At 33.1% G+C, this 24,767-nt stretch overlaps 1 protein-coding gene and 1 long non-coding RNA gene across 6 annotated transcripts; both read left to right on the top strand.

Annotated features, from left to right (window-relative positions):
* Positions 1 to 7,607: 7,607 nt before the first annotated feature.
* LOC132036800 (uncharacterized) lies at positions 7,608 to 10,793 on the top strand. 5 transcript variants are annotated; one of them, XR_009409680.1, is made up of 4 exons: positions 7,614 to 7,732; positions 7,814 to 7,892; positions 8,401 to 10,362; positions 10,497 to 10,793. It is a non-coding gene; the product is annotated as an uncharacterized LOC132036800 (long non-coding RNA). The 5 variants fall into 5 exon arrangements; XR_009409679.1 differs by having other exon boundaries at positions 8,396 to 10,362; XR_009409677.1 differs by having other exon boundaries at positions 7,608 to 7,732; positions 7,858 to 10,362.
* A 10,053-nt stretch (positions 10,794 to 20,846) lies between these two features.
* On the top strand, positions 20,847 to 21,752 carry LOC132038228 (uncharacterized). The gene has a single exon (XM_059428929.1). The coding sequence runs from the start codon at positions 20,847 to 20,849 to the stop codon at positions 21,750 to 21,752; it is 906 nt and encodes a 301-aa protein (XP_059284912.1).
* Positions 21,753 to 24,767: the final 3,015 nt, after the last annotated feature.

Genomic DNA, 24,767 nt, shown 5'->3' with positions numbered 1-24,767 from the left:
AGAATCTGAAATAAATATTTATTTTAGGATGTTCTCAAGTAATCTTTTCTTTTAGTCTCTCAAATCATGATACTGCTGATTCGTTTTACCTCAAGAAGTTATGACTTCTCAAAGTATGAGAGCGTACATCAGATCCATGAAAAAACTTGAATAACTAAAAATTGAAATAAAAGATTTGGATACTACCTGATCGTTTGGTTTTTCACTTGTTTCACTTGAAACCACCAAAACTATTTGGTTTTGGAATTAAATAGGCTATAATAGAGAAGAGAAAAAGTAAAATAGTACATAAGCTCACATGCAGACAAAAATTCTAACAAGTAATGAAATCTAATCACTATGAAATAAAGAAAATATTTACAAAAAAATGATGGAAAAGTTTCGAACAAAACATGTACTACTGTAATACCTGACTATACATAGTTCCATTCTTGGTCTATATTACAACGAATGCTGCACTGAGTTGATTTAGGTGTTTGATTCATTGCCATGGAGATTGGTCTTTGGTGTTGAAATGTCTATAAATACTAAATAGATATATGCTTGGAGAACAATCTAGGCATTCTGGTGCTTCTTCCTATGGCAATTAAATACAGCTTGATGCTTCATTTTCATGCTATTTGCGCACTAACCTTATAAGCAACATAAAATATCTCTCTTTGATAGGCAATTAGAAACAGTCAATGATACAGTGTCATACTATTTGTAGGCTAAACTTCAAAGCAACATCAAATATACTTCTATTTTTATTTTGAGAAGAAGTTAAAAAGTTAAGCACTGAAGCTTTTAAAACCATCTGACTATGCGGAAAAAAAAATCATCATTCACCTGCACATTATTTGTTTCTCCGCCGCTTGAGATAGGAGGACAAAGAATGCCTTTGTTCATCTCTAAATAAACCATAGCATTGATAAATGAAGATGTTAGAGAACCAAAACTCCTGATTCATAAACAAAGAGCATAGTGTGATCTCTAACCACATAAGAAAGGAAATTTTCAAGATTAGTAAGGAAAACAAGACTTTCAAAACAAAGAGAACCAAAATACATTAAAAATTACGAAAAAAATAAAATCTTCAGAACACGGTAAAACTATGTGAAATATACACAGATTTTTGACCAATTTAGCAACAGTGGACAAAAATCTCTTAGTGTCAAAAGGGGGTATTGCCTCATGTAGAAGCTTCACCAGAATCTCTGTTTTGACTCATCGTTCCTTGCAAGCAAAAACATTTTCAAGGTTAAATCCTCCCAGATTAAGTAAAAATAAAAATGCTGCTGCAAACATGAAAATGAATTAAGATAGAATATCCATAGGTGGGGAAGTAGAAGCTATAACTACTGCTCAAAGCATAGGAAGCCAAATTTTCTGCCAAATGCTTGAAATGGCATAGGCTAGTTGTTATAAGCAAAAAAATCAGTAGATTGACAGGAGTATTAAGTTAAATTTTAGAACATGATTTACTTAAAAATAAAGTCTGGGAGAATGAGACAATATGTAGATCGAGATTTGTGGCAGAAAGTCTTCTTAGCGGTTTCAACCGCAAGAGTGGTCTTGCAATTTCACCAACCACAGTTACAACTTACAAATTTCTTTTTCCTAATGCCTAGCAACCTGTACATTGTTATTGAGAAAAAATAGGACTCCGTAAAATGCAAGGTAAATTTAAGTTCCTAACATTTTCGGAAGTTTTTGCTGAGTGATATTGAGGAAAAAATAGGAGTCTTTCACTAATAGAATTGTGAATCCATTTCCATAAGTTGACAAATGTCATATTTTCATAGAGACACTTGGCGCAATGACAAAGCTAAAGTTGCTGATATTATGTATATACTACATGTGTCGCCATAGTCGATTCTCAACAATATCATCCAATATTATTTAGAAGAAAACATTAAGCAAAAAACATCTATTGTTACGAACAGAATACTCACGTTGACCTGAGATACATCAGGAGCAACAGGTGAGGTCACGGGATAAGATTTATAAAACTTCATTCTGCATGCAATTTTTTATTCTTCACTCTTTTCCTGCATAGCTATTTTTCTGACTTCTCTCTTCTTCATTAAAAAATTTTAAACATTCATAAGCTATGTTGCTCGGACTCTCCAAAACTATTCTCGCTTTCCGTGTCGAATCCTCCAAAAATGTACTACTTTTGGAGGATCCGACACGCACCTTAAGATTTTGAAGAGTCCGAGCAACATAGGTCATAAGCATCAGCAAGAACTTTGAGACGAAGAAAGTATAATAGGAATGCAAAAGAACATCAAAGTTACCACTCGATTATTCATCAAAATTTACCACATACTAATTTTTTTTTACTTCACAACTCCTAGACATGTCCCTGGCAGTCATATGTAACTTCAATAATCAATTGTCATTACTTAGTAGACAATGTCGGAGAATATTTTTTACATTCCCATATCATTCTTCATTTAGTTTTTTTTTTTTTTTGGAGAAGAATTCATCATTCTGGATGTTCTTTTTCTCACGCATATACTGCAATCTAATTTGAATCTCCCAATTAAATTGGCTAAATGAATCTCTCATGTACTTTCTAAAAGAAAATGAAACCTTGCACAAATGCATAGTACAGGACGAAACAAAAGTCAATCATCAATATTTTAGCCCTGTATAAGATAAATACAGCAGGTTGATAAAAATCAAATAACAGAGTACACATATTCCATGTGAAAATTGCATTACAATGTGTCGTACTCACTAACAAAGCATAATCCAAACCTAAAAATGCAATGTGGAAATAAAACAACCCCCAAATCTTAAATAAAGACAAATAAATTCTGAGAACGCTATGGAATACATTCAGATCCAACGACAAACTCAGAAACCATAATACATAACTTATCCAAGAAAGGAGAAAAAGATTATATTTACCTGTGGGTGAGAATTTGGGTGATTTACATTAACGTTTCTGCTAGAGAACAATTCACTCGTTTGGATCTTCTTCGTCGCAGATATACTACAATGAAGATGGGGATTGATAACCCAGTTGTCCCTCCTCCACCATTACTCCAGCCCCTTTCTTGTCTTTGCTTCTTCACCGCCTCACAACCACCATCTAAATTTAGAAAAAACGGAGCACTGATGAAAAGAAAAAAGAAGAAGAAGAAAGTCATCACCTTTCTTAATATAGTTCTATGAAATTGAATTAATTGCATAACCTTAATTAAATTGATATTCATAAAAGTTAATTTTCACTCTAAGTAATTAATATGCTAACCTACTTATTACATTACTAAACATCATTCAACAGTCCTGGTTTCAACAACTTGTAGTAAACCTTTAGTACAAACTATGACAAATCACTACCCAAATTGGATCACAATATTAAACTCAATAAGCAAAATAAATAAATAAATAAATAAAAACTAAAATTTTTACCTTTTATGGTAGTAAGAGGAATCTGAGAGGCATTACAATTTCCGTTGACGAACGAAGTACACAGAATAATAAACCGAACTCCAAACAGGACAAACACAAACTACAAATTTCAGAGACAAACACCAACATCCGGCATTTGTTGTTTGATTCAACCTCAGATCTCTCATCTCATCTAAAATCTCTTATCTTCGACAATCCAAAATCTATTCTTCTTAGATTTAACTGTTCCTTCCACGCACATGTTCTCGTCATCCATGATATTGGATTTGAAACTGTGGGGTTCAATGCTTCTGCTCCCTGGATTGTTTGATTGATTTACTCTATTTCTAGAGTTGAACCAAAAGTAGAAATTGGAAGCCAAGAAATTGGTTGGAACGTTTCCAGAGAATGTAGAAAGACATACTATGTTTTCTGATTTAGAAGTTGCAACTCTCTTTAAACTTTTAACTTTATTTTGCTGAGGAACCACGTCCTTGTGGTCTTTTATTTTTTTTATTTTACTGAGTGAGTAATTTGCTCATTGAAGTTTTTTTTTTTTTTAACTGTTGCAGTTTTTAACTTTTAATTTTTATTTTGTATTTTTAAATTTTGATTTTTGTGGTGATGACACTTGTCATCACATGATGCTTTTGCCTCTCCTATTATATATAGATAGATATATATTCTTTTAAGACATTTGGGTTTTTATAATTAATAAGACAATTAAGAAAAAGGAGAAACACTCCAAAAAAAAGGAATTAGGCTAGCACCGAACGTGAGTTGACAACTTGACCCTTAAACTTCAACCGATTGTTGACAAATTACATACAATTAATATATATATATATATATATATATATATATATATATATATATATATATATGAACTTTAAATGCAAGATTATTCCAGATTTTATAGCAAAATTAGAAGAGAAAAAAGCAAAAAATTGAGAAAAAAGATAAATAGGAATTGGCCATAGAGAGGTGTCACATCACCTTATTTATATCTAGCTTTATATTATATATAGATAATTTTTTTGACAATTAATTCCATTTGTCCACACATAAACAATTAGTTCCTCCAATTAAACACGCCGCTTCGGCCATTTTACCCCCCAAAAGCTACGACAAAGAGAGAATACCCCAGGACAAAGGCCCGCTGACGTGGCATGCCTCAATTATCAGTACTTTTTTTTTGCGCGGATTGCCCTTTATTTGGGGTGGTCTTTAATTTTTGCCCTTCGAATTGGTGGTCTTTAAATTTTACCCCTCGCTTAACACCCAAAGTTGTGAGTTCGAATCCCAGCTCAGTTAAAAAAAAAAAAAATCGCAAGGCAGAATTTTGGGCTGCACAGGTAAAATTTCTGCCCATGCAAATTCTGCAGGAAGGTAGAATTTCTGCCTTAAGGCAGAATTTGCACGGGCAAAAATTCTGCCTGTGCAGGTCAAATTCTGCCTGAAGGACAGAGTTTAAATACCACTATTTTGAGGGGTAAAAATTAAAGACCACCCCCAGCGAAGGGCAATCCTGCAAATTGCCCCTATCAGTAAACCTATTTATCAATTTTGTCAAATTTTTGGGCTTTACCCTGTATTTTTTACACAATAAACTCAATTATTATATAAAAAAAAAAAAAAAAAAAAAAAAAAAGAGTTAATGTTCAGTTACAACTCCATCTTAATATTGAATCGCAGCGTTTTCCAAAATTTCCCACAACCCGTTTCCATCAAAATTATCACCGATTCAGTATCCCTAAAATGAGAGAATAAACCAACAACCAGCAATCACATTCAACCCAACACCCGTGTGAAACAAAAACTACAATTCCATTTCGATCATTCAAGGCAGAGAAGAAATCACCATAGCCTTCATATATCTCTGTAATCTGTGTTAAATTTATATTTCCCACACATGCATTATATTGGTTTTCCCGATCATGGGATTCCACTGTGACTTGGCTTTCATTCCTCTTTCTTTCTACTTGGCTTTCACATTGTTTTTCCTAATAGTGGAATTTATGACTTATATTCAGAAGAAATAACGAAAAAAAGATTGCCTCTGCAATTTGAACTTAACAAAAGGTCTTCCTTGATTTAGGTTGGTTAGTAGTAATAAAGTTTGGAACTTTTGGTTATGTTGTCGTCCATTTTGTGTGCTTTGATTAATCTTGAATGTGTTCACTTAATGAATTTTTCATCTAATGTTTTATGCGTAGATAGTGACACAAACTTTTTTTGTTTTGCCATTTTTTTATGTGTTTGCTCGATAATTTAGCGCCGTAACTTCAAAGTATTATTCGGGTTCCGTTAATAGCGTCTGTAGGGAAAAGTTGAACATTCGAACTTCTATTCGCTGACTTCTTCAACAATAACAGAGAAGAAATTTATCATGGTTGAGAAATATCCGCAGGTACAAATTCTTCTTATTTTCGTGGTGTTTTATTTCATGTGTTTTTGTATTTAATCTTTCTTTTTCCCTTTTTTCACATCGGGTTTTGACTGGTAATTATCTGCTCATGTGCTCAACGTATTTTGATGTTGCTTGATTTCCGTCATTATACTTTTTGATAGTTTATCAAGAGTCCATCATTAGCAATTTCAAAAGTTTTAGTTCTTTGGGTGTTGCACCTCAATGGTTGGCTGAAGTAGTGCACTATTATTTTCTTGGAAGCAGTTGTTTTTTATTTAGATTTCCTCTGACCTGTGAAACAAAACACAAAAATGAAACTTTGATATATTGTTGTCCGCGTATACTTTGGTTTATTTACTCTGTGCGATCATTGAAAAGAAGAAATAACGCCAGTTAAGACCTATTTTTCTCTTTCCCTGTCCTCTTTCACGGTAAAAATCAAATAGTAACCAATTGTAGAAAAGTTTGGTGAACAAAGATAAAAAGAAAGAAAGAGATGAAGTGGGGAGGGAGGAGAGATGGGGTTTAGGAGTCTTATTTATATGTTTCCTCAATTTTTTTTTTCAAATTTCCTCCTATTCTTCTAATTATTTTACGTTATTATCATAATAGCCCAAACCTCGTAAGAAGAACTGTCACCTTTTTAAGAATCTCAAAAGCCAATAGTTTCTACCATTTGCTGAACAAGTGCTTCGAGAAGGCGAAAGTCTCTAAAGGTTTAATAAAACTGTTGTTTTCAATATTATTACAGTATGACTTTCGCATAATATCTACGTTCTTTACTTTGTTATTCTTCCTCCCTCCCTTAGATTGACTTTTCCATTCTTCCTACATTTACCTCTTATTGGTTTGTTAGGCTCTTGGCCATTCCGACAACAAGAAGGAAGATAGTCAGTCAGTTCTTAGTTTCCCATATTTGTACAACTTTTCTAATGTGAATATTTAGGCTAAAATTCTGTTGGACTATAATGTTGATGTACAACGACTGAAATAGCTTTGGGATACATGGGTTAGTTTAAATCTGTAATGTTCCTGTAAGTTTATATATTGAATACCTTTTCATTTAAGTATGAGAATAGTTCTTATCTAGATATGTAACTTCAATAAAAGTTTTTAACATCCCCTCTCAAAAAAAAAAAAAAAAAAAAAAAAAGGGATTTTTTAACATGTTCATCAGAAGTGCCGAAGTGATTACTCTTGAGTCTTGAAATACATTTTGATCTCCTTAAGCCTGTACATTGTCCAAAGCTTTTCTTTCTTATTTTGTTTGTTCCATTTTTTTTTAAGAATATGTCCAAGCCCATGTCTTTAAATCTTTTAGAAAATAGAAGAAACTCCAAAAATTTGAGAGTCTAATGCTGCCTTTTTGTCAGCCATTTGATTTTAGGTTGTTTCTTCTTCTTTTTTAAGGGTAGTCCTAAACTAGAAAACTCATACAAAACAGGGACATACTGTTTCTATGGAAAAATCGTGAACAAGTGACATATTCATTGAAGACTGAAGTTATTTTGTGTCAACCTTCAATTTGGAGTCATAACTATCCAAAAAATCAATAGTAATGCCACAATAAGGAAAAGTATAAGAAAGAATCTGCAACTGCAAAAAACCAATGAAGAAGTCATTTTTTATAGGGGTGTTGGTTTTTTTTTTTTTTAATCAATAACCGGTAGAAATTGAACCATGAGAACTCCAAAATTTGATGATCAACAGCCAGACAAATTTAGAAACTCTGTATTTTTTGAAAAATTGTGATTGACATATTCATTGAAGGAGTTTTTTTTCTTCAATTTGGAGTTTTTTTTTAAATCCCAGTGTTTTTTTGTTAAGAAAATAGAAGGGAAACTCCAAAATTTGAGAAAATAGATAAATCTGTTGCATCTAAGGGCGGGAAGAAGTCAACAAGGGAGAGTGCTTTATCATGTGTGAGAAAGATTGAAGGTACAAAGTTTCATGTTCTGTTGATTCTTGACTTCATGTATTGGTATTAAATTCCTTTTTGTTCCACTTTTTCCATAGCAGCCCTTATATTTGGTTACCCGGTTTTTAAGCGTCATTCGTCGAAGCCGGAGCAACAATCTACCGGGTCACGGAGATTTTGGTGAAACTTTTTCCTCTTCTCCTTTTTCTCCCTTCCCATTTTACTTTCACATTGTTTCCTGAGAATAGAATTGATGCTTAGAAAGAAAGTGTGAAAAGAAAACAGGAATAGCATTTGCAATTCGTCTTTGCAGCATTTACATGTTACTATAGCTATTCTGAAGTACGCTTAGTAATATTCAAAATGACATATTTTTCTAGTTTCCATTGCATTTACTTGCTCAAACTCTATGTTGGAATTTTATTTATATGATCGCTGCACAAAGGAACAAGCAAAGTAGTATACTACCAGTCATGAACTGTAAATTCAAGAACTGTTAATTATTCTTGAATTTGTTAACTTAATCAGCTTTTTATCTAACTTTTTATGCATTCATAATGACATAAGATATTTGTTTATCGTTTGTTCTATCTGTTTGTGCAATCAACTTCATGATTTCTCTTTAATGTTCCATTTTAATTCTTTTTGGACACATAATAAGATCCAGATGTTGTCTTTGTCAGTTCAGATTGAGATAAACAAGACTTACAACAAAAGGAAAAATCTTTCTCCCACTTACAAAGCAAAATATTTCTCTCTTTTCCCACAGTCGCTCAAGGTAAATCTGCTCTTTCATATTTTTAGTTTTTGAAGTTCTTATTCATGTTTGATTGGTGTTTCATATATTTATGTGTTCTACTATTGTTCCGACCAAATTTAATATTTCCGGCCTCAATCTAAAGTGAGAACCAAAATTTGTTGCTTGATTTTAGTTAATTGTACCAAACAAATTTGCATGTTTTGGTGATTTTGTTGCCCGTTTGGTGAGATTTATTAATCTTGAATGTGATCAGTAAAGAAAAAGGTTGATGACTGCGGGCAATGACCTTCATGAATTTTCGTTTGCCAGCAAAAGTCTTTGTAAGGAATTATCAGCGGCCACCTCATTGAATGCTTCGAGTGAAGGGACATCCCAAAACAAAAACGTACTAAAGAAGACCTAAGAAAAGCTTATTTCTTTCTCCATGATCAGGTCCGCTACAAGATTCGGTTTCATTTTCCCTCTGTTACTGATCTTCTTACTTTTCCATGATTGGATTATGACGGAAAGTTTGAAATTTTATGTGTTAGAAGGTAAGATTTGAGATCAATTGGTCGATTTTCTATTAATTTAATGTGAACATTCTATTTTCATTCAGATATGGAATTTTTAGTTTTTGTTCCAGATCTTTTGAAGATTTCCAAGTGATGTTTTTCACTTGAGGTTTGAAATTTTTTATTCTGGGATTTGGTGAAGAAAATTATCATTTGGGTAGAATTTTGTTGGGTTAATTTTCTGGAAAATGGTGATCAATTTGATTCAAATTCGAAGAAAATTTTGCTTTGATCCGAGAAATCCTTGAGAATATCCTTACATTGCTATGGATGCGGAGTTGTTAACTACTCAATGACTAATCACCCTCTATGTTCACGTCCCTCCAAGTCTAATCGTCCCTTCCAAGACATTCCTTCTAACTTCTCTTTCTCCAAAGGTAGAAAGGAAAGGTCGTAAACTCTCTTTCGAGAGCCATCCATTCTCCAACTCTGAAATTCAGTTGCACAGTATCTTCTGTGTGGTAGGATGTTTTAAGTTGTTGTGTCATTTCTTGTATTGATGTTCCTGATTTAGTTCGCATTGTTTTCTTTAAATCAAAGATGGACCTACGTGGTAAGCTGCGGTTGATAAGCTTTTTTAGTCTAACAAGTATGCTCTATCTGTTTGTTGCAAGACTAATGCTACTGGAATTCCGAGTTATCTTCTACAATCTTCCTCTGTTGTTACTCTATCCTATGTTGTTTATATACAGAGCAGTAAACTGAATACTTGATAAGCATTTTGTATGAATTATGTTACTTATTGTCATTTTGTTGTCAGTTCTGGTGGCATTATCTGCCAAGAAAAATTAGGAAGTAGTTGTTGAGTGTTGCACTATTTTGTGGATAGTGTAACAAAATACCCATAAATCATAAGGACCACTGTATCATTTTCTTCTTTAGACTATCAGTGTTTGAGTTATTTGAGCAATTTATTGGTATTAATTATTCATAAGTCTCCAAATTTATTGGTTGAGGATCTTAACAAGGGAAAATTGGACTGCTGTTATTACCTCATTGCAGCACTAGAGATTCTGAATTTGGAATATTATCTTGCATGTAAGAAAGTAACAGTGAAGAGGAACTACATCACAATTGGTTCCCAACTTAATCGTGGAAAAAAAATACGATATGCTTATTTTGACGCCTATGAAATGTTTGAAAAGATGCCCTAGGTAGATGATGGTGGTTCTTTCAATGTCATACTAGCTATTCGGACATCCATTTGTAGATTAAATTTTACAGGTAAGATATTGACATGACAAAATGCATTTACTGTGGATTCTGCCAAGAAGCCTGCCCTGTTGATGCAATTGTTGAAGGGCCAAACTTTGAATTTGCAACCGAAACTCATAAGGTTTGTTGCAGTAAATAAATTCACTATGCATCAGAGCCAATGTTTGAGATAAATAAATAATGTAAAAAAACTCAAAGCATGAAAATGTGGATGATAACCACATGGCTTGACTAACGTATTGCTTAATCCACTAGGAACTTCTTTACGACAAGGAGAAGCTTCTTGAGAATGGTGATCGGTATGGAACACTGAGATTGCAGAGAATTTGTGATCTGAAAACCTCTACCCCTGTGTACTTTTGGTTAATTTTGAGTAGAGAATCTTGAGATACAATGAAACTTTCTAGCTTCAATAGAATACAGGGATCTGTTGAAGGTTGTTCTCTTTTTGTTTCTTTCCGTTGCCTTTCTATTATTAAGATTAAGATGACTCTATTTGATATAGTAACAGATTGGTGAAAAACTGAAAATATGGAGCAGCATCTTATTATATTTAATGTTTTATGTATTCTAGGATGACAAGATGACATTTTATGAAGTAAAGTTTTAGTCAATAAAGTTGCTTCATCAGCGAAATAACATGGTGTCTCTTTTAGTTTTACAGAATTGGTGTTTATTCATTGAGACGTGAGTTTTTTAGCTTCTAAAATAGTTATGAGGCACAATAATCAAGTTTTACACCTTCTACTACCTCTTTTCGGTCAAACGAAAAACTGCAACTAAGCCAAATTGTAAAGTGACAGTTGGAAGCAGGGGCGGAACTAGGTAGGCTGAACCCCCTCGGTGCAGAAATTGCTCTGTATATACAACGTTAACGTTAAAATTATTCTCTTATGTATATATAGTAGATGTTGAACCCCCTTGGCTTCTTCATGTATTTACTTCTTCATATTTTTGAACCCCCTAGATGAATATCCTGGCTTTGCCACTAGTTGAAAGATCATATTATTTGTGCTTATGTTGGCCGGTTTGGTTCAGAGAATACTTTTAATTTCTTCTCAAATCAGGGGTCAGGTCCCGCTTATTTAACTCTCTATTAATCTTAATATTTTAGGAAGTCTTTACATGATGAAATTTTTAGAACGAGTATAGTGTACGCCGTAAAATTGAGTATTCTAATACTTTTCCTGTACACAAAAATAGAAAAAGATGCTTGATTAATTCATAAAAAATAAATCAACATTGAGAACACAATTATATCAAGGAACAAATGTTACAATCCAAAATTATACATACAAAGTCAAATTTTATTATTTAGAATGTCCTTAAGTAATATCTTAATTTTTTTCGTCATTTTTAATATTCAAATTCTTAAGTAATGAGATCATTTATGACCGCGCGAAGCGTCGGCAGATTACCTGGTGTAATATATACATACGAAAAAGTTATGATCAAATTAAATACAAAAATTCCATATCTAAAAAAATTTAAAAACAAATTTCAATGAAGCACGCATTCTAATTCCAATTGAGCTCATAGACGGAGCATCACAGGTTTTTTGACGACTAAGATAGTTTCTAATTGGTAAATATGCTTAAGTCTCTTAGTTTCCGCTTTTTCTTTAATTTGCTATTGGAAGCTCGTCAAGAACTGAAAATTAATAATAAATGCTTTGATTCAATAATTCTCGTCAGAACTCAGAGGTGAAAACAACATTTTTGACAAATGAATGGCTATTCTACATGATATTACTAAGTTTATAGAGTATATGGACCTATTATGACACTCAAAGATACAGACTACCAATCCAGGGTCGTGTTGAGTGCTTCGGTTCAATGTTAATTAGCTCTCCCATATTTTGTCTTTGAAAAAGAAAATGTGGTTTGATTTTTAATTAGGAGTACATTCTTGCATGTCTTTCTGCTTTGGTTTTTCAGGCTTGAAATCTATATGACCGTGAATAGGTGAAAATGATATTATACTATTAGCAGTTGATCTAATTAGTAGGAGGGTTTTTTGTGTGTGCAACCCAATTAACTACAATTTATTTTTTGAAAAAATAAACGCAAGACGATTGAAATATAAAAACAGATAAGCACTAACAATTTTTTTTATATTATCGAATATATTCAATCTGGTGTATTAATTAATTAAATTGCTGGAACAATAAAAGAATACTAAAACTTGAAGGACTTAAATGTCCTTTTACTCTAAGAATATAGAAAATTGAAAAGTAAAAACCAAATTAATCAATCTGAAACAGTAAAAATTTGTAGTACGACCTCATGTCCAAATAATCTCAAGAAAATAATTGTACACAAATTGAGCACAATTTAAACATTGCAAGTCACTTAAATTTATGCTACTTCAAGCTATATAAACAAAATTCAAGTTTGATCACTATGTCCTCTAAGAATTTCCGAAAATAGAAAATCAAAGAAACTGATAACTTAATAAAAAACTATAGTCTTTTTAAAGAAAATACTTGTTCAAACACCTTTTTCAATCTCTTTAGGAAAATCTCACTTATCATCGGTCCAATCTTGATGAACTCTCAAGTCGCTTATATCATAAACACATTCGACCCCAAAGGTTTCGAAGTATACAAAATATTTAGCTCCAATCTTGCCGGTGATTATGCCAGCCTGCTACAATTGTGTGATGCCCTATACGAAATACATGTAAGTAAATAATCAATTTTTTCTAGGAGACTCATATAACATTTATGTAGGAGAAAGAAGTTACCCTACCGAGTGCTAAGCCAAAAGCTAATCTTCAAAATATTTTTCATGATCAACTTTCCTCCTTTAACTTCTCTCCCGATAATTAACGTACGACAACGCTCCAAATATAGATCAATTTACGTACATAATACATAATTCTATCCTAGTTAATATAAATAATTGAAAACAAGTAAAATAATTTATCTAAATAATTAATAATCTACCTTACATATACATATAGAGAGAGCGCAAACCACAATATGAAATAAATTAGGCTTTTAGGCACAAGATGGAAACTGCAAGAATGAATGAGGTCTGAAGATGGTTGTGAGATAACAAATTAGGATCCGAAAACCCAAAGATTTGGTGCACTTTTGGGACTTAACAGAAAAGTGAACTCTTTAAATAACAACAAAGAAAAACTTGGGAGCTATTAGTCTTAGACGTGGGGAGAGGGATAGTTTTTGGCTTTTACTAATATATATTTAATACAAATTAATTACATTAATTATAAGGGAAACAAACGACTATAGAAGAAGATAAGAAAGCATGGACATTAATAAATACTAATCATTCAATTATTTGGAAATTAAAATGAATGTAGGCGCATGAACAAGAAAATGAGCACAAAACGGTCGCATATGGAATAGACATTAACACCTATTAATTGTTCCTATAATTGGATAGTAAAAATGATTGTGGTCTTTCTAAATATTACCTTCAAATTAAAGAAGAGAAAATCTGAAATATAATGAAAAAAAAAAAGGCAAAAAAAAAAAAAAAAGAAAAAAGATATGTTGACACCCGATTTTGTCCCGTCTTCCTCAAAATACTTATTCACATTTTTCAGCAATTTAAGAAATAATTATTTATATTTTTACTAAAATTATTAGCTTCTATTAATATCGGCATTTTATTATTTTGTTGCCGTCACTAGTTGTTATTTTGTTACCACAATTATTATCATTATTATTATTATTATTATTATTATTTTATTACCGGCATTATCATAATTTGCATTATAATCATTTCAGCATTTTTACCGCATTATGCACACGCATAGCATTTGTTTTCGCAAAATCAAATAATAGCGTTTATTTACATTGGCTTTTAAAATATTATTACACGGCTATTCTGAGTTAATGTAATTTTATCTTTTTATCGAGCACTAATAAACACATACTTTGTATGTTGGAACGCGAGGTCATTTATATAGCCTAGAGAAGGAAATATATTTTAGCCCATCTGCTCCAATCAATTTATGAACATTTTCGGACCAGCCCATACCATTTTAATTCACTACTCGGCTCCATTTTAATGCCCAGCCCAATTTTTATACCCCAGCCCAACACTTTAACTCACTCACCCGGTCCAATACCCGACCCAACCCAATCCTATCCAAAACGGATGAAAACCCATTAGGTTTTCATGTTTTCTCATCAGCCGCACAACCTCCCTTCCTCTCTCTTTCCCTCTCGTCTCTCTCTCCTTACCTCTCTCTCCCTTCTTCAACAAAAATAGCAAAACCCTAGCCTACCTTTAGCCATGGACAGAGTTGTCCACCCCTCTTTCGTGGAAATTTGTTTTCCTCTCTCTTCTGCGGCGAAAACAGTGAATCTGCATAACCCTTTCGTCTCCCCCAGGCCATGCGTGGCCAAATTCGGGAAAACATTTAATACCCCGTACCTCGTCCTCAATTAAGGTTTGTCCTCTTCGATCTTTCTCGGCTCCGATATGAGCAGTCTTTAATGAGTTTTGTCATTTTTTTTTGCGAGTTCAAACCGTTTCATCGGTTCCCACAACGAGCTTAATGGGTTTGTTTTCTTTCCTCGTGGTTTACGATTCAAAAATAGAAAAAGCCTTAACGTTGATTTGAAAATTCGACCAAAAAATGCCTAAAAAAAAAAAAGCAAACCTACAAACCCCTTATAAATAATGTTTGTTAATTGACTAGGGAGAAGTTTTGGAGCATGACCCCCCCTCCCCTTGAGTGGAAGGAAATCCCTGGAGAACATAAATCTAGAATATAAAATCTTCTTTTAGTAGTCTTAATCTTGCTTTAATATCAGTCAAAATACTAAACCAATTTTTGTTTTCGTTTGCCTTGATACGGTTCGAATCGAGCATCGTAATATAACTTGGATTTGATAGTGTTCGAGTAATATCGAAACCTTCGCCTCACTTCTCAAAAGTTTAGAAGAAAAATGCTCCTCCTTTTATTTAATTTTTGCAGTTATTGTGTTCAGCATGTGCGTTAATTAGTTTTATATGTTCATTTCAGTTATCTGTTTAATATATGTTTGTTGATAGCCACGCTTCTTTTAGTCTTATGTTAGCTTTTGCTTAGTTTCTTAATATAAGTTAGTCTAGTTAATCTGTGCGTATAAAGTTCTGCGTCAATGAATACAAGTCCTATCCAAGTTTAGAGAGCACTTAATAATTTAAGCACGTTTTGGATTCCTATGCGCTACGATTGATCTATCTGTATGATTTGAAGGGATAGTTACACTTGTTTAGACTACATTTGTGCATATAAGCATATGTGATAGACCTGTTAATCCATCCCTATGTCTCGTATATGTTCACTGTTGGATTTGGGATTGATATTGGCCTGCTTAAGACTAGAATGTTTATTTGGATATGAATTCTTGTTGTTGTAAGTCCAGCCAGATTAATCATGCCTATTCAGTATTTGCCTTTGGATGATCTCACCCTAATCTGTTCCAATACAATTCCTTATGCTTATGCATTTTTGTTTCAACCATATGATGTCTTATGTACTATTTGTTAGTTTTTGCATTCTATGATTAAGTATGTTTGGACCGATATGGACCATCTACATCAGAATAGTTGTCGAAAATGAGCATGTATGTTGAGGTCTTTGAGTATGTTGTTCATTTCCAAAGGGAATTTAGTTAAACATATAGGCTTTAACTCTTTGTTAAGGACATTGACTTCAAATCTGGCGGATGGTTTACTAGCCCCTTGGGTATCGTTAGTAACTTAATTTATTTCGTATCAACCGAGCATATGCTAAGTCAATCCTTTTGTGTTATTTGTATACTTATTGGTCTGTTTGGAGTACTGCATGCCGATGAGAGTCCAAGCTTGTGTTATTACTCTATGTGTTTAGCTTTGGTCCTAAATGGTTGAACGCATTGTTTGTGAATTGTTCAAATCTTTGAGTTTTCGGTCCAAATATATGCTTATAAGAGAATGACAAGTCCATTTGTCGCGGCATAGGACTTAACTAGATTATCCCCTTACCATAACCCCTGTGCATATTCTTCAAAGTTAGATATCTAGGTCGTACTTCATGTTTGTTAGTTTGTTTGAGGGCTTTGTGGTTCATTACTGCTACATGAATGTAAATATCTAGGTTGACAGAGGGCTTGAATGCTCTGGTTGTTTGAATGTGGTTCTCTGTTTGAGTAGGCGTGTTGGTTGATTTAAAATATGTGGTTAGAAAGTCTTTATGCCTCTCTAATCTCAGTTGTGCAATAGAGTATGTCAAGAATGCATGATTGTTTGAGTTGAGATCCGGTTTCCCTTTTTAAAGATAAGTTATGGTATAAACATGAGGTATACTTGAATATACAATATATATACATAATCTATTGAAGTGTCTTAAGCTTACATGTTATATATTTGACTTTTCATTGATTAGATACTAATCCTTTCCTTTTTATTTTTATGCATGACTACTGCATACGAGTCTCCTCCCCGCATTCGGTGTTGGGCCAAAAGCCCAACATAACATTCTCGGACCATTTCCTTATCAGACCAGTCCGCAGCAAAAAAAAAAAAAACAGAACTGAAAATCAGTTGGGCCAAAGCCCGACAGTGGCAGCAGATATAATTTTTACGGGCCAAAGCCCATCTAGCAGCAGTCCCAAAATGGGCCGAACCCATTTCAACAGTAGCCCATTGCAGCAACCTTGCTTTTAAAAAAAATGGGCTGGGCCGTTTATATTATCTTCCTCATTTATCTTGTGTATTTAAATTTTGCAACTAACTCTTTGTTTGTTCTACTAGCTTAAATGAACCTTAGTAAATTAGTGGGATTTAGTTTTAGAAATGGGTAGTTAACTTAAGAAAATAAATAATTAATCCCATAAGATTCATCTTCTTCTTTTATATTTAAATTATTTATAGTATCCATAATATTCACCTCTTGAATAATTGATAATATTAATTCATGTTTTCAAATTAAAGGAATTATATTTTATACTTATTATATTAATTTCAAAACATCTTAATATGCAAATATAAACTCAAATATATTCTTAAGTAATTTCTTTAAGATTTATCAAGTTATACATGTTTTCTTTAAGTTGAGCATAGTTAATTAAAGGAGAAAAAAAACTCACTTTCTTTTTGCATCCCATTTACTAAGTCTTCTCTTAAAAACTATTATTTATATGCAATTATTATATTTCGCAAGCTTTAATTTTATATATAGCATTATTTCTTCACGCTTTGGCAATATTTATAACTTCATTTTTAAATATCATTTTCTTTTATGCAAATCATTACACCTTCTATAAATCTACTTTAAATAGTATTACCTCATTTCCATTTAAAACCTTAATAATATTTATAAATATTATTTTAAATAGCGTTATTATATTTTCTTTTAAAACTTTAGCAATATTTTCTAGTTTATTTTAAAATAGCATTTAAAATCCTCTTTCACGCGAATCATTCTATATTAAAATGTATTATTTTGTTTTATTCAAAGTCTTAACAGCATTTATAAATTTTATTTGTAAAAGCATTTAAAATTTGCCTTTATGCTAAATCGCTATGATTTCTACAAGTTAGTTGAAATAGTATATTTATACTTTCCTTTACAATCTCAGCAATAAGTATAAGTCATTTTCTTGAAATCCAATCATCACTTTTAACCTAAATTAATTAACTTAAGTTTGGCCGGTAAACCGTAGTTAACGGATTCTAAAGGATGCCTAACCCCTTCCCTTTAGGATAATCTAGAACCCTTACCTAGAATTAAGATTAAGCAGACTATTAACGGAGGTTTAGTTAGTTTTACCTTAGTTAATAAATAGGTGTCCTAATTCACCTTAAAATCAATTAGGTGGTGACTCCTTAAAATAAAGCAAAATAGGAATCTCCAATACGTTATACTCTAATTTAACCCGTTTAAAAGGGGTATAACAAGATAAATACATTTCTAGGCATTAGAGAGTGCCGCCTCACCGTTTTCATTCCCAGCTTTATAGATATATTAGAAAATTTGTCCGAACTTCGCGCGGTCATAAAGATCCTCATTGAACTTACAAATGATGTTTCTCCTAATATCCGAATATATGAAGGAATAAAAAGGGAAAATCTTGTAAAAAATTAAAATCGCGAGAACACTCCAAAACATAACTTAAATGAAAGGACCATAATACTTAAAATGTGGAAGGAAATTTTGATAAAAATTAAAATATTTTTGTTAAACTTTATTTTTAAAAAGTCAATTTTGTCTAATTAATATTTTTTCAATTACAGCAGGTAAGATAACTTTGCCAGGGGACTTTTTGGCCCTTCCATGGTCAGTTTTATAAGATACAAAGTTAAAAATATGATCTTTAAGCACTTGAAAGTGATACCCAATTTATTTATTTTTTATTTTTTATTATTTTTAATTTTTTTTAATTTTTTTTTTTTGTTGGAGGGGTTGAACTACAACAGAAGATAAGAATGTAGTGCTGTTATACAGGAAAATCTGCCTTTAATAGGAAATTAATACAAGTATCTATTGAGCAAATAAACATCATTTAACCCTTTTAATCATACAAAGAGAAAATCGTGAAAAGTAACATACATATTATACTACTAATTAGGAAAAGAAAACACCTGTAAGTAACTACCGAGAAAATAAAATTTCAATACATATATATTCCATATACTAATGAAAGCTTTGAGGAATTTCGCTTCAATCCCTATTTCCTTCTCCTTCAACATATTGTTTTGCTCAGGGGCGAGTCCACAGTACTACGTGGGGGTTCCCGGGAACCCATAACCTTTGCTCGGATCTTATTTTCACACTGTAAAACCGGTGAAAATATAAAAATTTTGAGCTGGGAACCAGTACAAAAACTTGATGTTGGTTCCCGGTGAGAAAGTAAGCAGTGAAATCTTGGTTAATATACTTGTTTCTACTTTTTCCTTCTAAAAATCCCATAATAAGTCAAACTAAAAAGAGTTCTCTGCAACACAATTTCTCCTTCATTCTTTTGCCTCATTTTTCTTCCTCTTGTTTTCTTCTTATATTGTAATATAATTTCTCAAAAAAATTGGTTATTATTATTATTATTAGTTTGAGATTGTTGGGAACCCATAAGTTTCAAATTCTGGATCCGCCTCTGGTTTTGTTGCTTATTTGGTACAAATTTAGTGACTCTCAAAAGGAAGAGGAACACCATCCACAGTGATAGGACAAGGCAAATCTGGTGCAAGAGAAACATTACCAAAAATCAGAACATCGCGGATTACCAGAAATTAAAACATGTACATAACCTTAATCCAATATCAATAGGACACAATTTCCGCATTATTATGGATGGAACTGAACTTTCCATTATCTTATGAGCTGAAGATATTAGAGTTTCATGGTATCAGATAGTTCTATCTCCTATACTACAAATTCCTATGAAAACATCAATACATCCAAGTCACAGGTCAAGCTATAAAGCAAGATGCCATATTCGCATGTTCAAAAATCTTAAAAACGTTGCTTCATTCAAAACAGATCCATACAACTCATAATAAGGGAATACTGTACAGCTCGCAAATTTATATGCTTTCAGTAGTTATCAAACTTAGGAAAACATATTCCTATTAACATTTGGAAGAGAAACCACTGTAATTTATATTATCGTAGTAAAAAAAATTATATTATCGTAATCACTATACATACTTCTCAATCTGATTAACTTCGATTAGGTTGAGGTTAATTGATTACAGGAGAAAGCACACTAATCTCAAAATGATTTTATTTGAGAATCTTATCTAAGGTATTTTGCCTGTTTCTTTTAGTTGCTACTTCATTAACAGCTCATGATTATCTAAATTATAAGTGAAAAATGAAAAAATGAAAAAGCACATATTAATTAATTAATTAAGTTTAAAGTTGTCACAATGAATAACCACCAAATTGAATCATTAGAATCATGCATGAATTAACAATGCAAGCAAACATATATTTATCCACAACTGATTTTAGTCTAACTATCAGGTAGACAGGAAAATTTATTTATTATAATCGGCGTAAGTCAAAGTTGGATGGTGGCCAGGACCATTGCCAACATTAATAATCGAAACATTGATAATGTTTGCTGCTCCTCATTTCCAAACTGCCTCAATATACTAAGAGTTTTCCACTGTTTAAATGATATCTACACTCCATTATAATTGCCAAAATTACAACAAAAATGAACTCCCCAGAAAAAGATCTAACAAAGAGAAACCTCCTCGTCTCTTCTTTTGTTGTAATGAAAATTCTCGTGCATTCTTATTGTCAATATTCAATAGTTCCTATCTCGGTCTGAATTGAGAAAACATTGCTCTTGACCTCACTATACATTCATAACAAATTTAATTGAAAAACTAAATTAAGAGAACTCAAACTAAGTGAGTCATTGTCATTGCAAATACTCTTCAGCTCACACTATGTTCCATTTCGGCGAGAACAGAATTAATCTTGTACTTGGTTGTTTTCCCAAAAAGTATTTCAGAGTGTACGTATGTCTTTTAAATTTTTTTAATTGCTAACATGGAAAGCTTTCTAAGTCGCATTCTAGGATGGAATATAGAAATGTGATCCTGTCTCCTAGTGAGGAGAGGTGGCATACCACATGGGATGAGTCAAAGTATGGATTTCATCTCATGCTTGGATGATTGTGGATTAGTTGATGCAGGATACAGTGGAAACACTTTCACTTGGACTAATGGAAGGAAAAGAGGCAACAGGATCTGTAAAAGACTTGACAGAGTTCTATACAATGAGGAGTGGAATGACAATATGGGGGATAGCATGGTTAAGCACATGGCAAGGACAGGTTCAGATCATAATCTTATTATATTTAACTGCAAAGAAGTTACTAATAATTTTGTGAGTTATTTCAGGTTCTTGAATTTTTGGACAATGCAACCAGATTTTCAACAACTAGTTCAGAACTCATGGATGGAAGAAGTACAGGGCAATGCAATGTGGATTCTGCAAGAAAAACTGAAAAGACTCTCCAAAGTCTTAACTCAGTGGTCCAAAGAAGTCATTGGAAATGTCTTTGAGAAAGTCAAGCAATATGAACAACTTATTCTTGAACTTGAGCACAAGATGGACAGTGATGACTCTGAGAAAAACAGGCAGGATCTTAACAGAGTTAATGCTGAGTACATTAGATGGTCTAGCATACAAGAAAATTTGCTACAACAAAAGGCCAACATTCAATGGAATGAAGAGGGAGATGCCTGTACAAAGTATTTTTTCAGCTCTATCAAACACAAGAGAAGGAGAGCTACTTTACATAGAATTAAAAACTCTGATGGGAACTGGATCGAAGGTAATGAGGCCATTGGAGATGCAGCAGTCCAATACTTTGAAAGTACGTTCGCTGAGACTGCACAAATTCCTGATTATGGGGTTCTACATCATATTGAGAAGATTATCATTGAAGAAGATAATCAGAATCTTAACAGATTCCCAGAAGAAGAAGAAATAAAAAATGCAATCATGGATCTCAGTCCTAACAGTCTTTGCAGGGCCAGATGGCTTTAATGGTTTCTTTTTCCAGAAATGCTGGGACATCATTAAGGATGAGCTGATCAACTTTGTGCAGAGTTTCTAGTGTGGTAAAAGGTTAACAAAGTATTTTACTCATACTTGTTTAATTTTAATTCCTAAAGTAGATGAACCTGCTAGTTTTTCTCAATTAAGGCCTATTAGCTTAACTAATTTCTCTAATAAAATTATCTCCAAAATTATGGCTACTAGACTCAATGTTTTGTTACCCAAATTAGTGTCAGAAAATCAGACTGGGTTTATCAGTGGAAGACTCATCACTGAGAATATTCTACTTACCCAGGAGATTGTGCATGACATAAATAAAGGTAATAATTCTAATTTGGTTTTCAAATTGGATATGGAAAAAGCATATGATAGAGTTTCTTGGCTCTGCATCATTTTTATTCTCAGAAACTTTGGCTTCTCTGAATTCTTTATCGACTTAGTTTGGAGACTTCTATCAGATGTATGGTACTCTATTATAATCAATGGTGAGAGGAAATGATTTTTTCACTCCACTAGAGGTCTTAAACAGGGTGACCCTCTTTCTCCTTCGCTTTTCATTTTAACCGCTGAACTTCTTACTAAGTTGCTCAACAAGATTCATGACAAGAACAGATACATTGGCTATAGTATGAATGCTATGGGACCAAGAATAAACCACTTGGCATATCTTGTCACGATGTAATTATCTTCACTTCCTGGGATAAGTATTCTCTCAAGATTATTCTGAGACAACTGAAGAGATATGAGGAGGTCTCTGGACAAAAAATAAACAAGGAAAAGAGCATGTCTGATGGTACTCATAGGAGAATCAGGAGAATGACAGGTTTTAAATCAGGTACATTTCCTTTCACTTATCTTGGGTTCCCCATTTACACTGGTAGGAAGAAAATTTCTTACTTCACAGCTATTACTTCTAAAATTTTTAAAAGAATTGGTGGCTGGAAAGGCAACCTCTTGTCTCATAGGGGCAAAGCAGTGATCATCCAACAGGTATTGCAGTCCCAAACTCTTCATCTATTGGCTGCCTTATCCCCCACCAAAACTGTTTTAAAGCAAATTGAAAAATACCTTGCCAATTTTTTCTGGGGACAGAATGAAGGTAAAAACAAGTACCATTGGAGTGCTTGGAAGAATCTTTGTTATCCCAAAGAAGAAGAAGGTCTGGGTTTTAAATCTCTTGCTGATATTCAAAGTTCTTTTATTCTGAAAAGATGGTGGAGATTTAGAACTCAAAAGAGTTTATGGGCTGACTTTCTGAGATCCAAGTACTGCATTAGAGTCAATTCTATTGCTAGAAGTTGGAGCTCTGGTCAATCTCAAAGTTGGAAAGAGCTTCTTAATTGCAGAAGCATTGCTGAACCTTACATGTTGTGGAAAATCAACTCTGGGTCCTCTCTCTTCTGGTGGGATAACTGGACTGGTCTAGGGCCCCTTGCCTTAATGCTTGAACCTGGACCAAGACCAGGAAACACTTTAGTCGAGGAGTTTATTTTTTATGGTAACTGGATTTCCAGTAAATTGGAGAATATTGTTCCCCCTAATCTGCAACACACTATAGAAAGTATCAATATTGCTGACCAAAACTCTCTTGATTCCTGCATTTGGACCCACAATAGTGATGGAAATTTCACTTGCTCTTCTGCTAGAGAGATTACTAGACGAAGGAAGAACAAAAATGATTCTTATAGTAATTTCTGGCATAAAGGAATGCCTTTCAAAGTGGCGTTTTTGAATTGGAGAATTCTCAAAAGAAAACTCCCATTTGATGACATTCTCCCCAAGTTTGGCCAACAGGTTGTGTCTAGATGTAACTGTTGTAACCAGCCTCAAACTGAAACCATGAATCATGTCTTTGTTGAAGGTGATATCGCTAAGAAAATATGGAGTTTCTTTGCTAACCCTCTTGCAGTTAAGCTTCATTATGGGAGTATTAGACAGGTAATATGGACTTGGTGGGCTTATGATAGCTCTAATGCTTTGCACAACACTCTTTGTAAAATTCTCCCAATGTATATTACCTGGGAACTTTGGAAGAGGAGAGGAGCCAGTAGGTATGGACAAAATGCATATTCAGTATATAGAATAGTAAACCGTATTAACTTTCATATTAAGATATTATTATATAGACATTTTACACGATTAACCTTCACTTGTCTTGGAAAGATATTTGTGTTATTGCGGATGTATATTTCGCTCCAATCGCACCTTTCCAGTATATTAGGAGAAACCACAACCAAATCAGTACAAAATCAATACAGATGGAAGCTCTGTGGGTGAACTGAAGAAAGCAGGAGCAGGAGGTATCATCAGGAACCATGAAGGAAAAACGATTCTTGAATTTTCAGAGTCACTTGAATATTGTAGCAACAATATGGAAGAAATCAAAGCTGCACTTTTGGGTTTGCAATACAGTTCAAATCTAGACTTGCACAATATCATTCTAGAAATGGACTCAAAACTCATGGTGGATATGATCAAAGGAATCAGCAAAGCTTCTTGGAGATTTCAGAACATGATTGAAGAAATTCAAGAATGGCTCAACAAGCTAGGAGGCACTGTACAACACTGCTATAGGGAGGCTAACACAGTAGCAGATATTCTGTCAAAGCAAGGCTCTATTAAGGACATGAATTGTGCTATTCAAAACCCACAAAACTTACCTAAGGATGCAATTGGTCCATATAGACTTGATAAGAGTGGAATGGCCAACTTCAGAATTAGGAAAAAGAAAGCTGGTATAGGTTAAGTAGATTGGAACAAATGATGAATCTGTTATTTCTCAGATTCAACATTTGTTCAAAATCTCTTTTGTGAGCTTATTGGTGTAGGAGGAGACCCCTCTTGAGCAAGAATGGCCTGTCATTCTATGCTGGATAGTTACCATGTAATTATCCCCTTTTGGAAATAATATAAACTAACTTTAAAAAAAAAAAAATGGAATATAGAAGTGATCAATCAGAAAACTCTGATCCTGCTTCTAAGAAAGTCATAAAGGTGGATTAA

Source organism: Lycium ferocissimum, chromosome 11 (genome assembly GCF_029784015.1).
Source record: "Lycium ferocissimum isolate CSIRO_LF1 chromosome 11, AGI_CSIRO_Lferr_CH_V1, whole genome shotgun sequence".
NCBI lineage: Eukaryota > Viridiplantae > Streptophyta > Magnoliopsida > Solanales > Solanaceae > Lycium > Lycium ferocissimum.
This window is presented reverse-complemented; position numbering and strand designations above follow the sequence as displayed.